Source organism: Vicia villosa, linkage group LG7 (assembly GCF_029867415.1).
Source record: "Vicia villosa cultivar HV-30 ecotype Madison, WI linkage group LG7, Vvil1.0, whole genome shotgun sequence".
Classification (NCBI taxonomy): Eukaryota; Viridiplantae; Streptophyta; class Magnoliopsida; order Fabales; family Fabaceae; genus Vicia; species Vicia villosa.
This window is the reverse complement of record NC_081186.1, coordinates 71,321,070-71,334,833: the sequence shown is the minus strand read 5'-3', so window position 1 is coordinate 71,334,833 and position 13,764 is coordinate 71,321,070. Positions and strand designations below refer to the sequence as shown.

The 13,764-nt window shown below is 33.0% G+C and overlaps 1 protein-coding gene, 1 long non-coding RNA gene and 1 other non-coding gene across 8 annotated transcripts; 1 reads left to right on the top strand and 2 right to left on the bottom strand.

The window, feature by feature from the left end:
• Positions 1 to 915: 915 nt before the first annotated feature.
• On the bottom strand, positions 916 to 988 carry TRNAE-CUC (transfer RNA glutamic acid (anticodon CUC)). Its single transcript has one exon. It is a non-coding gene; the product is annotated as a tRNA-Glu (tRNA).
• Positions 989 to 1,049: 61 nt separating this feature from the next.
• On the top strand, positions 1,050 to 12,740 carry LOC131620750 (uncharacterized). 6 transcript variants are annotated; one of them, XR_009289263.1, is made up of 5 exons: positions 1,050 to 1,150; positions 1,266 to 1,327; positions 1,867 to 2,097; positions 3,540 to 3,646; positions 5,504 to 6,862. It is a non-coding gene; the product is annotated as an uncharacterized LOC131620750 (long non-coding RNA). The 6 variants fall into 6 exon arrangements; XR_009289267.1 differs by lacking the exon at positions 3,540 to 3,646 and adding an exon at positions 9,228 to 12,740 and having other exon boundaries at positions 1,051 to 1,150; positions 5,504 to 5,639; XR_009289266.1 differs by lacking the exon at positions 3,540 to 3,646 and adding an exon at positions 7,537 to 7,668 and having other exon boundaries at positions 1,051 to 1,150; positions 5,504 to 5,639.
• Positions 2,193 to 7,731, bottom strand: LOC131620749 (beta-glucosidase 12-like). The gene is made up of 13 exons (XM_058891911.1): positions 7,552 to 7,731; positions 7,311 to 7,380; positions 6,702 to 6,760; positions 6,232 to 6,307; positions 6,056 to 6,133; positions 5,862 to 5,949; positions 5,475 to 5,730; positions 3,565 to 3,707; positions 3,113 to 3,330; positions 2,981 to 3,012; positions 2,786 to 2,888; positions 2,595 to 2,703; positions 2,193 to 2,497 (listed from the first exon to the last, which is right to left on the bottom strand). Exons 1-13 carry the CDS (start codon positions 7,729 to 7,731, stop codon positions 2,326 to 2,328), a joined length of 1,584 nt encoding a protein of 527 aa, XP_058747894.1. The 3' UTR covers positions 2,193 to 2,325.
• Positions 12,741 to 13,764: the final 1,024 nt, after the last annotated feature.

The window sequence follows — 13,764 nt, the reverse complement described above, 5'->3', positions numbered from 1 at the left end:
TTCAATAGAAAGATTTGTATTTTTTTCTTAGAGAACGTTTGTTTCACGGTATAAAAAATTAACTTTTAGAACTATTTTTTCAGGCATAACATTCTTAAGAATAAGAATTTGTAAAAATTGTTTGGACGGTCTCTTAAAATTTTAGAAAAGTTTTATTTTTAATTTCTTTTTTAATTAATAATATATTATAATTATAGATAAAAATAGTAATAAAAATTAAATACTGTGTAGGAATGTGAGTAACCAATTATTTTTACATAAAATTCGATAATAACCTCTGGGAATAAAAGCTTCTCACGTCTATACGATGGAATTAGAAAGCCTGTAAACATGAGAAAAATTCTTTTTTGGGCATAAATTTTTAAGAGAACAATTTTATATTCTCTTTTAGCAAACATAAGTATTTTTATTTTCAACCTTAAATTTTCAGGAATATATTTTTGTATCCTTGAAGCAAACACATTTTAATAGTAGGATGACAATTGGACTCATTTTCAGTGGATATCTATAAAAATTACCTACAACAAGTAGGATAAAAATTCACAAAACAGATAGGGCATGTGCACGTGCAATTATCCACTAAAATAAGTGTTGGAATCGACTTCTAATTTCTGTATTTTTCATGAAAACCAGGGTCGCTTCGCGAAACACCATCGAATGAACTCGAGAGTTCTAGATATGAAATTTTACGATTTAGTTCCAAATTTCCGATTCACTAGTTCATAGCCTTCTTAGATTTTCAAAACACATTCAATTTTCGATTCCAACGATCTCCACGGATCAGACTTGAAAAAAAAAATGTTTAAAGTTCATATAAATGTGGAGATAAATAAATTCAAAGATTAAAGTAATTGGTGAACTATAAACCATATTACTCCTTCCGTGACTACTTAATATGAATTGAGAAAAAGAAAATTCCGTTGCCGGGACTTGAACCCGGGTCTCTCGGGTGAGAGCCGAGTATCCTGACCAACTAGACTACAACGGATTGATGTTTCTCATTGTAGCTAATCCTTATTAGTCTCTACTCCGTAAAATATAGCCTTTGTAGTAATGAGGGTCGAGACTCGAGAATCACAAACCCTAATCAGCATCAATGAGAATCGCAAGCACCTTCCTCATCTGGCTTATCTTCCTTTTCTAATTACAGGTTCATAATTTTCTTCGCTGATTTATTTTTATTTGCAAGTATTGATTTACCAATTGTAGTTGCAGAATTATCTTTTGCTCCAATTCTGAAGAATACTAATCAATCTCGTTAATAGGTAGTGTGCACAAAATTATCAAAAAAAATTTTGCATCATGGATGAGGAAGGTGTTGTTATAGGTAAGTTTCACTCGTCTTTCATGGTTAATATGCAAAAAAATTGATGTGTTTTGGTGAGTTTAAAAAAAAAACTATGATTATGTTAGTATGTAGTTTCTTGAATATATGCATGGTAGATTGAGTTTTTGTGATACATGAAGGAATTGGATTAGAGCATGCACTTTTAACTGTCATTTTTTGTTAAGCTTAGTATCCAGCCTTGCGACCGACTTTTAACTGTCATTTGTTCATACTAGTTGATGGTAGCTCCTCAGATGGTATTTAAATTAAGCCGTATATTGGACAGAGAGATTCACTTGCTATTTTTTCAATTTTAGTTGTCATAAAAGGCTTATCTGGTTTCGTTCAACTTGAGTATAAGGTCTCCGAGGTATATTTAGCCCGTTCTTCAATTCGCTGACAATACTATTTTTTTTACAAGGACTCTTGGAAGAATCTGTGGTGTATTATGGCTTTTTCAGGGGTTTGAAGTTGTTTTCATGGAACAAGAGACACTATCTTTGGAAGGTAAATTAACATTAATATACTCTTTTTTACAGGATCAATGGATTGTGAGAACAAGCATTAAAGTGATTTATCCCGAACTAGAGAATGATGGTGTCTCGAGTTGCTCATGGCTGTGGAGGAGAACGATGTTTTGATGGGATGAGGACTTGCTAATAGATCTTCGAAACTTATTTGTTGTGGTAGACTTTTGAAACAATGAAGAATGTTCTCTTGGAGGCATTTTCAACATAGATTACCAACTAGATCTCAACTTTTTAAAAGAGGTATTTTTCTGATCCTCATAATCTATCACATGTTTGTGTTTATCCCATCCAGAGGAATGAAATTACTTGTGTTTCAGATGCAAAATTTCTTGTAATATATGAATATCATTGTGGTCATGGTGATTGTTGAAACACAATTATGAGAAAAGACTAAATAAATATATTTATTTTATGAATCTCATTGTATTATTTATCATAACTAAGAGATACATATATATATTCGAAAGTCTAAGCTCTCGCAAGAAAACTCTTGAACCATTGTGCTGAGAGCTTTTGATATCTTTTCAAGTTATTCTTGTAATCTACAAAGATCATTCCAAACCTCACTGTGTACCCTTCAGTCCATTCAAAGTTGTCCAATAACGACCACGCAAAATATCCTTTTACATTTACGCCCATCCTTAAATATACTCACAAAATATAGAAAAATAGCAATAAGTAATCTTTGTATTGAAACAAATAGACAAAGGGTGTTTAGGTATAAAAACAAGGATTACCTAATTGCTGATTGGAGATATGACAGATGGTCACGAAGATATTTTATTCTGTGAATATCCTTAAGTGCTTCATCTAATGATAGTGTTGGATCATTATTCTCATCTATACCTGCAAATCATGTCAAGTGTGTGAGGCCAAATTTCTCGTACATGTACTAACACATACATACTAGACTAAAAGATTGTTGTACCATTTTCGGTTACGTAAATCAAAGGATTGTTGTACTTTTCCTTGATGTAGACCAATAGTTTCTTAAATCCATTTGGATAAATATAAAACCAATAAGAACCACCCTGCAAATATATATAATCATAAATGGAAGTTTCATACTTTTAGTTTTTCAGATAGATAAAACTTCATTTTATGTAGTTACACATGTGCATACCTTTGGACCTATGGGTACTCCGTTACGCTCAGCTTCCATCACAAAAAATATAAGATACACCATTGTCAAATTCAACATATATAAGTTAAAGTTAAATATGAATTAAGTGATGAATAAATAATGCGTGTTTACCAGTAACATTGGCAAGAGAATCTGTGAAATAACAGGGTATAGTTTTGTTTAAATGAGGTACATTGGCAGCATATCTAGATGTATAGTAGTTTAATCCAATAAAATCAAAAGAATCCCTAAGTAGCCTGGCTTGCTCTTCAGAGAATTTTGGCAATCGTTGTCCAACCAAAGATCGCATATGTTTTGGATAGTCTCCTGTTGTCAATGGTGTCATAAACCTACAATTGAGATTTGAATTGAATTCTTTAAGCTCTTATATGGTGCTATGCGTGTGTGTGCTTGTGCACACTTACAATAGCTTACTCAAAAATTGCTTCATAATTTATGAGATGAATGAAAACTGAAAATTTCTTTAGAAAATCATTCTCCATTTGTTTTTTCTTCTTAATATAATCAAGTGATGATATCTTCAAAATTTCATATATAGGGTGAGTGTGCAATGAGCTACTGACCATCCAAACATGAAGTCAATTGATCTTTCTGCAGCTCTTTCATCGGATTTGCTATTTGAAAATGGCTCAAACCAGTAGGACTGTAAGGCTATTCCAATCGAACCCTTTTGATATGTGCTTTGGCTTTTAAGTAACAACTGTACCTGCATTAGTTTAGACCCTAGCAATTTAGTATTTAAGTATATAAATTTTTTGTAAGAACTTGTTTAAAGACACTGTTAGTAGACCTCCTATTAAAAAGGTGTATTTGAGACATAAGTCCAAAGACCCAAGCAATTAGGCCCATTTTAGGTGGTTAGTTGTGTTTAAATAGAATAAGAGTGGCATTTTATTGTCACTGGTTTTGTTAATTTGGGCGTGGTTTTAGGAGATTTTAGGCTCTCTAAGTCCTAGAGGTGTTTAAGAGAGATTATTAGAATTTCTTGAATGCGCATATGAGGATTACAGAACCACACATAATGAGGTAAACTACTTGCGACAACAACTGGAAGTGCAAAAGGCTGAAGCGCACGCAGAATGGAAGAATTAAGTGAAATTGTTAATGGTTTGTCAATAAGCCGTGAACAGGGATCACTGTCGTTCTCATCACAGCAGACACCCAGCACAGAGGACAAGTGGAGGAAGTTAACAATCCCTATTTTTGAAGGAGAAGTTAACAATCCCGGTAAATTCGTTTACCTAATCACATGTGTATGAGTTTCAAAATAGGACATTTTCCGTATGAGTTTCCTACTTGGGATGAGACAGCAAACTATGCAGAGTTTAATAAAAAGAAGAAAGGTAACTTTTGGCTCATATTGGAAAAATGACACTTAGGAAAAGAAGGTATGTTATTTTGATTCATGCTCCAGGACAATCATAAACATGGTGCGTGCAAGTTGTTTGAAAAGGTATCTTAAAGTAACTATGGCATGAGGCATTGAAGGTTAGTCTTCCTGCAAAATAGAAGTCCTGTAGTTGATGTGAAAGATATTACTCCTAATAAAAAGCTTGTGGTGGCATCAAACCTTCAGCTCATTTCTTTTGAGTGTTTGGATTCATTGTTCATGTGTTGGGCCTGAGCCTGACAGTCAAAGAAAGAAACTTGGTAACAAGAACACCAATCGTATTCTTCTCGGAGTTGGTAAGAAGCTGAGCCCGAGGATAGTGAAGGATAAAGCTGATGTTGACGCGGAACTTGAAATTGGTAGATCACGTCACTTGATAAATTCTGCTAGTAATTTGTCAAGTGGCAATACAAGTAGTGGAAAAAATAAGGTGTACAAACTAAGAAAGACATTGTATGGCCTGATACAACACATACAAGTAGTGGTACCACATGCTTGGTACAAAAGGATTAAGTCCTGCTTTCAAAATCTAGAGCATACTGTTTATCTAGACCGATGAGAGTACAAGTTTTTACTAAATGCGAGTCTTTATGTGGATCACTAGATATTTACAGAAAACAATAGAGAAATGTTTAAAAAATGAAAAAAATAGTTCTATAGAAAGAAACTTCGACATGACTGACTTGGGCAAAATGAGCTACTACCTTAGTGTTGAGGTTGTATTGAATGCAGGAGGAATATTAATCAGCCAGAGCAGATATGTCAAAAAAGTCTAAGAGAATGTGGCATGGGTTAGTTTTGAGTTTGTTAGTTAGTTATACATTTTGTTATGGGTAGGTGTATATATAAAACAACTAAGCAACAAATGAGTTAGTTTTTTACCGGATAGAAACACTTAGTCTGCTCTTGTCCTAACAAGATCAAACTCAAGTATTACTTGCACGATTCGACCTCAACTACATTTTAAAATCTGATTTCGAAGTTATATTAGTATCATACTCGATATCTAATTAGTTGTCTATAAACATGAGTTTGATACAGTTTATAGCTTCAAAGTTATCGTCACTTAAAGTTAAAATGAACCTGATATTTTGTCCTGTACACTTGAACAGCTGCTGCATGAGCAAGGAGTAGGTGATGTGCAACTATATACGGCTCTGTCCCTGAATCGCCGCCGGTGCAGTTGAGATTTTGCCAATCAGAGCATCGACCAGGTGCAAACGCCCCTATAGCATATCCAGCTGCTGTGTAAGTCCATGGTTCATTTATAGTAATCCAATTCTTCACTCTATCTCCAAATTCCTTGAAACAAAGCTCCGCGTAATCCCGAAAATCAAATCTTAAAGTTCATAGTAGAAAAGTATAATCAAACTTTAGTAGTAACTAGTTTTGTGCATTTTAGAAACATACACTTATAACAGACATTTAGAGGACATAACATGTACTAGTACATAAAAAGTTGTTACTTACACAATGAGAGGACTTAAGAAGCCACCATACTCATCTTCCAAAGCTTGTGGTAGATCCCAATGGAAAAGGGTTACAAATACTTCTATACCTGAAAAACTAATTTTTTTTTATCAACTATGATTGCAAAAATGTCTTGAGAAATTAGAAAATGAAAATTTCAAGATTTACAAGAAAATAAAAAGTTAGATTATGACCATTAGCTAATAGCTCATTGATTAAGTTGTTGTAGTATCTGATTCCTTCCTGATTTATACCTCCACTTATTCTTCCATCTGTAAATATTTTTTTCATTATGAATGCAATAATTAACATGATGTATGCATTGTTTAATTAAGTAAAGGATGAGAGAACTGATCATAAATCAACTTACTTGGGAGTATTCTAGACCATGAGATGGATAATCTATATGCATCTAAATTCATATACTTCATGATCCCAACATCTTCCTGTAATAGAAAAATGAAGTTTTTCTATAAAAAAAATCTAATATATATTTTATAAAAAACATATTTAAATCAACATTTTCATTTAAAATTTGTTTTATAATTTTTAATTTTTAAACAAAAATATATAATACTATAAAATTATTTAAAAAAAAAAAGAAACGGCATAAGTAGCTCTCATTTAGCTGGTCAAATAAATTCTTGTTAGTTTGTATGTACAGAAATTTCAACAAAGGGTCTTATCACTAATTTATTTAGAAAATGTAATTTTTATAAGTTCTAACTCAATCTTTAAAATTAGTCAAAAATAACCATTTAACTGTTGATTATAATATATAATAAATTAAATTTGTCAAGTTTAGTTTTAATATTCCCTACTCTATGATATGAATCAAACCTTGTACCGATGATACCCATCAATAGAGACTTCTCCGGTGTTTTTGTCGATGATTTTTTCTGTATATCAATCACAAATGAATGCATGTAAGTCACACATTTACATAATTTCTAATCTGATATAACATAGTCCTGGTCTATAAATTTTGCTGTTCCATTTTAGTTTTTCTAGTTTTGTTTTAATCTTTATAATATATTTGTTTTATTGCTTGTAATATTTAATTTGTGGGCAATAAATGTTATATGATAGAGACTTGATTGAGAAAGTGTGGTTAAAAAGTATATTGGAGAGATTAAAATATGAGAAAATGGATGAAGATCGTAAGTAACCAATCACAATTATGTATCCAATTACTTTACTCTTTTATTTTAATTTTTTTTAATAATATGATATGTTTCTCTGCATATCCATTAAACCTTTAAAATATTATAAAGACTAATTAAAATAAAATAAGAATGACTGATGTAAAATAAATCTTTTTATATGGACCATTTAAAAACAACAATAATTCGAGTTACTTAGACAAAAAATATTATTTTTTATGAAGAAATAGTTAACTAATACATACTTATGAACACCCTTAGATCAAGGATTGCATAACTACGTTACCTGGATATTTTTTAGTGAAGGTGTCCCATATATTTGTTCCCTTGCCACCTTCCTTTGCACCACCTTCATACTGTATTTATATATAAGAATGATTAACTTGTGTATGTTGTAGAAAGTTGCTTCAAAATGTAACTAGAGTAGATTAAGGGTTTATATTTGATTAAAATTGTTCATTATATCCTAATGAAAATATAATAAAATAAAATATTTTATGATGTGTAACTAGGAGATTTAGAGTAACCTGATATGCAGAGGTTGATGTTCCAAAGATGAAGTCTGTTGGAAAACTACTTCGATTCAATGAACTAACATCAGAAATATTGGAAGAAATATTTGGAGAAATATAAGTTTTCAAGGCCAATGTAGTAGTACTAAAAGTTAGAGTAAAGAGCCATAGAAGAGAAACAAGGTTGAGTGCCATATCATGTGAAGATTTTAATCAATTGATTGCATGAATAACATTTATGTGAATATGAGAGCATTTTATGCTAGAAATATTGGAAGATGAGTCATTAATTTGATGATGTTAATCCGGTAGAAAGTGACAAAGTTAAATGTTTAAAGGTTGAGTTGAATCTCACCCATTTTTGTATAGCTTATAAGTTAAATAAAGTTAAAATTAAAGTTAAAATTCAACAACTACTAAAAATGCAGAGCTGATCCCTCGAACCGGACTATACCGGTGATGATAAAACAAAAATATTTTTTTTTAAAAAGGAAAAATTTTATTTTTTAAAAAAAGTAACCAATTTATTTTTATAAAAAAAGTAAAATTATATTTTTCTTGATTACATAACAATTAAATAAATAAAAAATCTTTGAATTGACGGAAAGTTCATTGGAAAAATATATATGGCAATTGTGCTAATAATAATTTTTCTAATTTTATAATTTAACTATGATAAATAACTTTGTAAATTAAAATTGAACAACTATCGTATAATAGATATTTTAAAATTTAAGAGTTAATTTATAAATAATTTATAAATAATTTTTTTTTTTGTTATGAAATTAAAAGAGGGAAAAGAAAATAATAGAGTATATTATATTATTTGATTGTCCGTAAGTTAGTTCAATTGATAGATGTAGAGAGATGTAGGAGTGTAGATTAAACCCGGGGCATTTTATTTATTCATTTTAAAAGGATGAAATTTTAGACACTATAGTAATTGACAAAAAATATTATAATAAAATAAGAGTTTTTTTTTTTTAATAAGCAATTTGTATCTAGCGGGCTTCGAACTTGAGATCTTGAGAGGAGCACACTCTCAGGACCCAAGCGTTTCACCGATAGATCACACACGCACACTTGACGACACACTTGCATTAAATGAAAAACAATATAGAATTCATTTATGGATGAGTATTTATAATCAAGTTATTTATAACATTCTCCTTGATGTCCATCGAAGATAATGTCTCATTAAAATATTATTAGGAAAAATTTAGCCAAATTTTTTTTAATGTTATGAAAAATTACATAATATAGTTATTTCTCCCTGTAAACTAGATATGTCGGAGGCAACAAAGTATTAGTTGCTCAAAAGTTTTATTTGGAAGTGATTTTGTGAAAAGATTTTTTTAGATTATTACACAAATGAATCTGTTGAATGTTTATATCATCACTCTTTTGAAGATCATGAGTGAAACTCATATTTCAACTAAGCAATATATGTAGTATTATCTTTATAAATAATTATTGCAACCATTGTTTTAAAAGATAAACCATAATTCTTGTGTATGTGTTGAATCAAGGACCTTAACTAAACATATTCTCTACTTGTCCTGTGATATGTTAAAAGTTATGCGTGATTTGATAATTGCTGTTATGATATGTTTTTATTGATCTCCATAAAATAGATGTGTCCTCACTTATAAACAAGTAACATGTTTATGATATACCTTTTTTTTTTACAGCAACAAACTTAACGACTTTCATTCCTTAAACAAAGATCAATACAACGAGGTACCATATTAAAGAAACTACGCCTAGACCAAGAATTGGCCGCCTTAGCTAAAGTATGGGCAACCGAATTCGCTTGGCGTTTAACGAACTTTACCTCAAAGTTCGGAAAAAGAAGCAACAAGTTCTGAATAGTTCTAATAATAAGGCTAAATTCAGAGTTACCTACAATTGTAGTATGAATAGCTTTAGTTACAATTTGACAATCGCTTTCAAAAATAACATGGGATAAATGAAGGGAGATGGCATTCTGAACTGCTTCCTTCAAAGCGGTGGCTTCAGCTTCAATGACGGAAAGAGAACCCATATCCCAAGCCACCCCTCCTGTGATAAATCTCCCCAAATGGTCCCTAAAGCACCAACCTCTATTGGTAGAACCACATACCTTATTGAAAGCTGCGTCAATATTACACTTCACTTGATTAGCCGTAGGCGGAATCCAACCCTCTGAACTATTAGTAGTAACGGTAGGCTCATGCTTCTCTCTGGCTAGAAACCAATCGTACCAATTGTGATAGGCTTGTAAACCAATCTGCATAGCATCTTCACGGGTATCTTGCCACACCACATTATTCCTACTTCTCCAAAGAGTCTCAAGCAAAACCGCAAATCTACCCGCATCCCTACAGTCCTCACGACTATAGACATCCAAAATAAGGGATTTAGCATCATGAAAAGTATGTAAACGGGGTTCAATTAAGGATGACAAACCTGCTCCCCGCCAACTTTGACTAGTAGAAAAGCACCCGAAAAACATATGCCATTCATCTTCATCTTCTAATTCACACCAAGGACACAAGATCGGGCATTGGACATGATGGTGTTGGAGTTTTGAACGGGTCGGGAGGCAATCCCTACATATCCTCCATAACAAATGCTTAGCTCTAGGTGGTGCTAAAATACTCTAAAGATGGTTCCAATTACCTTCAATGCCATAGTGACGAGTGTTATTTTGCATCCTTCGCCATAGTCTATATCCCGATTTCACACTATATTCACCATTTTTCTCCTCTTGCCAAATCATCCTATCTACTTCCACATCCTCCATCAAAGGAGTTTTAAGAATAGTTTCGGCATCCATCCTATCGAAAACTTGATACACCTTCCCCACATCCCATTGTTTTTCTTCGGGTCGCATAAGATCTTTGACAAAAAGATCATACACATCTTGCTTCTGGGGACCATTAAACCACCAACTTCCCTTCTCTCGGAGCCACGGTTCATGCATAACCTTAATGCTACTCCCATCTCCAATACTCCACCTACTACCCAACTTAAGCACATCCTTTGCCCTCCACAAACTCCTCCACACACAACTTGGGTTATTTCCAATCTTGGAATCAAGAAAAGAGGATCGAGGGAAATACCTTGCTTTGAAGATTCTAGCCACAAGAGAGGTAGGTCTCGTCACGAAATTCCACCCTTGTTTTGCAATCATAGCCATATTAAACGCTTTGAAATCCCTAAATCCCATACCTCCTTCACTCTTTAAGCAGGTCATCCTCTCCCATGACATCCACCTGATACCTTTGTTATTACGACCACCCCCCACCAAAAAGAATTCAGCATTTTTTCAATATCTTTCACTACTCCATCTGGGATCAAATAAAGACTCATAATATAGGTCGGGATCGACTGAAGTACTGATTTAATCATAATTTCCTTCCCTGCTTTAGATAACGACCTACCACTCCAAGAATTAATTCTTTTCCAAACCCTGTCTTTGAGAAAAGAGAACGTCGCCTTCTTACTTCTACCAATCATGGACGGTAAGCCCAAGTAGGTTCCTGTACCCAACACGTGCCTCACCCCATTACCTTGGCCAAATCCTCCTGTGCTGGTACACTAATATTACGGCTAAAGTAAACTTTAGATTTTGAAAGATTAATCTCCTGACCAGTCGCCGCAGCATAAGTATTAAGGATCTCCATAAGATTAGTAACCTCCACAAGATTAACCCTGCAAAATAAAAAATAGTCGTCAGCAAAAAGCAAGTGGGACACACTTGGTGCCCCCTGCAGATATGTGCCCCATGAATATCACCACGTGAGACGGCTCCTCTAATGAGAGCGGAAAGCCCTTCAGAGACGAGAATGAAAAGATAAGGCGACAAAGGATCTCCCTGTCTCAGCCCTCTTCCTGGAATAATGGGTCCAACTCTATCAGGGTTAACAAGAACAGAATAATGTACCGAAGTCACACACATCATTAGCCAATGAATCCATTTCTCATGAAATCCCATACAGAGAAGGATGCCTCGAAGAAAGCCCCAATCAACTCTATCGTATGCTTTACTGATATCAATTTTTAGAGCCAAGTGAGCTATGTTACCACTGGTCTTCTTCTTAAGAGCATGGATGATTTCTGTAGCCACCATAGCGTTGTCCAGGATAGATCGCCCTTCGACAAAAGTCGATTGTTCCTCCGACACACACTTGTCTAAAACGAGTTTCAAACGGTTTGCCAAAACTTTAGCAACTATCTTGTAGACTACGTTGCAGAGAGAGATGGGACGGAGTTCCTTCATGTCTTTAGGCTTTGCACATTTAGGAATAAGACAAATATTCATTTCATTTAGCTCCGCCGGGAAAAAACCCCTATCCAACCAATTAACTGCTGCCAGGAAAATATCATCACCACATAAATCCCAAAAATTCTGATAGAAAGCTGGATTGAAACCATCGGGACCCGGAGATTTATCTGGATGCATTTGTAGAAGAGCCTCATACAGTTCTTCTTTGGAAATTTGGGATATCAATCTGTTATTATCACCCTGCGATATTACCGGTTGTATACAATTCAACACCGGATCATAACTTCCATGCTTGACTTCAAACAACTTCTCAAAGTAAGACTTGGCAACTTGACATAATCCATCCTGTCCATTAACCTCACTACCAGCATCATCTAATAACATGTCAATATGCTTGAACTTCTTTCGCACCGTGGCAGACCTGTGAAAAAAAATTGAGTTCGAATCACCGTGCCGTAACCAATGCATTTTAGAACGTTGCTTCCAAAAAATTTCCTCCCGAATCAGAATCTTATTATACTCCCGCTGTGCATCGAGAAAAGATCTTGCGGCTGTTGTATCATTAACTAGACGGGCAGCTTCCATGGTTGCCATGCACACTGTTAAATTTTTGTGTTTCTGCATATAAGTAACTTTGTTCCATTGCGAAAGTTCCGTTGCACCTTTAACTTTATTTTTTTGAATAATGTTTTCTTAAATGTTTAGATACTGTAAAATATTTATTTATCAAATTTTAGAATTTTTTAAAATGAGAAGAACTAAATATGAAATTTTTAAATTTTAAAAGATAATGATAAACATGATGAAATTCTCGACTTAGAAATCAAATTTTGAGTTCCTTTTTATTCAAGGAACTTTTTATAACGTACTAAACATGTATTTAAAAAAATCATTCAAAAATACACATTGATTTAACAACAGTGACTAAAACTAAATGCATAATAAGTTTGTAGGGACCAAAATATGTCATTTTTTATAGGAACCAAAAATAAAATTTGATAATTTATAGGGAACAGAAATATATTTAACCCACTATTTTTGTAAGGGATGAATAAAATATGTTATAATCATGAAGAATCAACCACATATGCATGGTTTACACACAAGGTAATGCAAAATGCATTTTCGTGCTTGAATTAGTCTAGGTTTCATTTCTTGTAATTTATAATCCAAACAAATATTTACTTGCATTGGATGCGTTATCGATAAAATTTGTTGTATTGTGGTATTTTCCTAGCATAGGACGCGTTCGTATTTTAATCTCTAAAAAGCACAAAACGTAATTTTGAGTTTCCATGGCATTGAATGCATTTTTGATAAAATGATTTGTGGTATTGTAGTATTTTTCTGGTTGCATTCGGGTTTTAAGTTTCAAATAATACAAAGGGGACTTTTGAGTTTTCATAGAGTTTGAGAGAATTAATAAGGGTGCAATGAGTAGGACTTTTCAGAAAAACTGTTGAACCAAACATAACCGTCGAGCCGAATCGAAGTTAAAATAACCAAATTTTTATTTTTGGTTAGAGAACTGAACCATCTTGCACAAACAATTTTAGAACCGATTAAAATGATAAAAAAACCAAAGCAAAATTGAAACCGAATCAAATCTAAATTGAAAACTAAAAATGCTAAAAATAAGTTTTAAATTTTTTTATTAAAATAACTTGAAACAAAATATAATGGTTTGGAAAAACTCTCGCAAAGGTTAACGCCTTATAATTTTTGTTGTTACATAATGGTTCATGATTTTCAAGCACCCTTATTATTTTTTCTTTTATTTCATGAACGCTCATTGCTCGATTTACAGAAAAATGAAATTGGTTTATATAAAAATTCTGTTGCCGAGACTTGAACCTAGGTCTTTCGGGGGAGAGCCAAATATCCTGAGCAACGAGACTACAACAAATTCATGATTATGGTGATAGGTATAATCTATTAGTCTCTAATCCAAAGTACTT

Bases quoted from the DNA above. Each gene is read 5' to 3' on its own strand.
- LOC131620749 (XM_058891911.1), bottom strand. From the start codon at position 7,731: ATGGCACTCAACCTTGTTTCTCTTCTATGGCTCTTTACTCTAACTTTT. The intron at 7,381-7,551 runs GTTACTCTAAAT...ATATAAATACAG, and splicing joins CATCAACCTCTGCATATCAG to TATGAAGGTGGTGCAAAGGA. The intron at 6,761-7,310 runs GTAACGTAGTTA...ATTGATATACAG, and splicing joins CTTCACTAAAAAATATCCAG to AAAAAATCATCGACAAAAAC.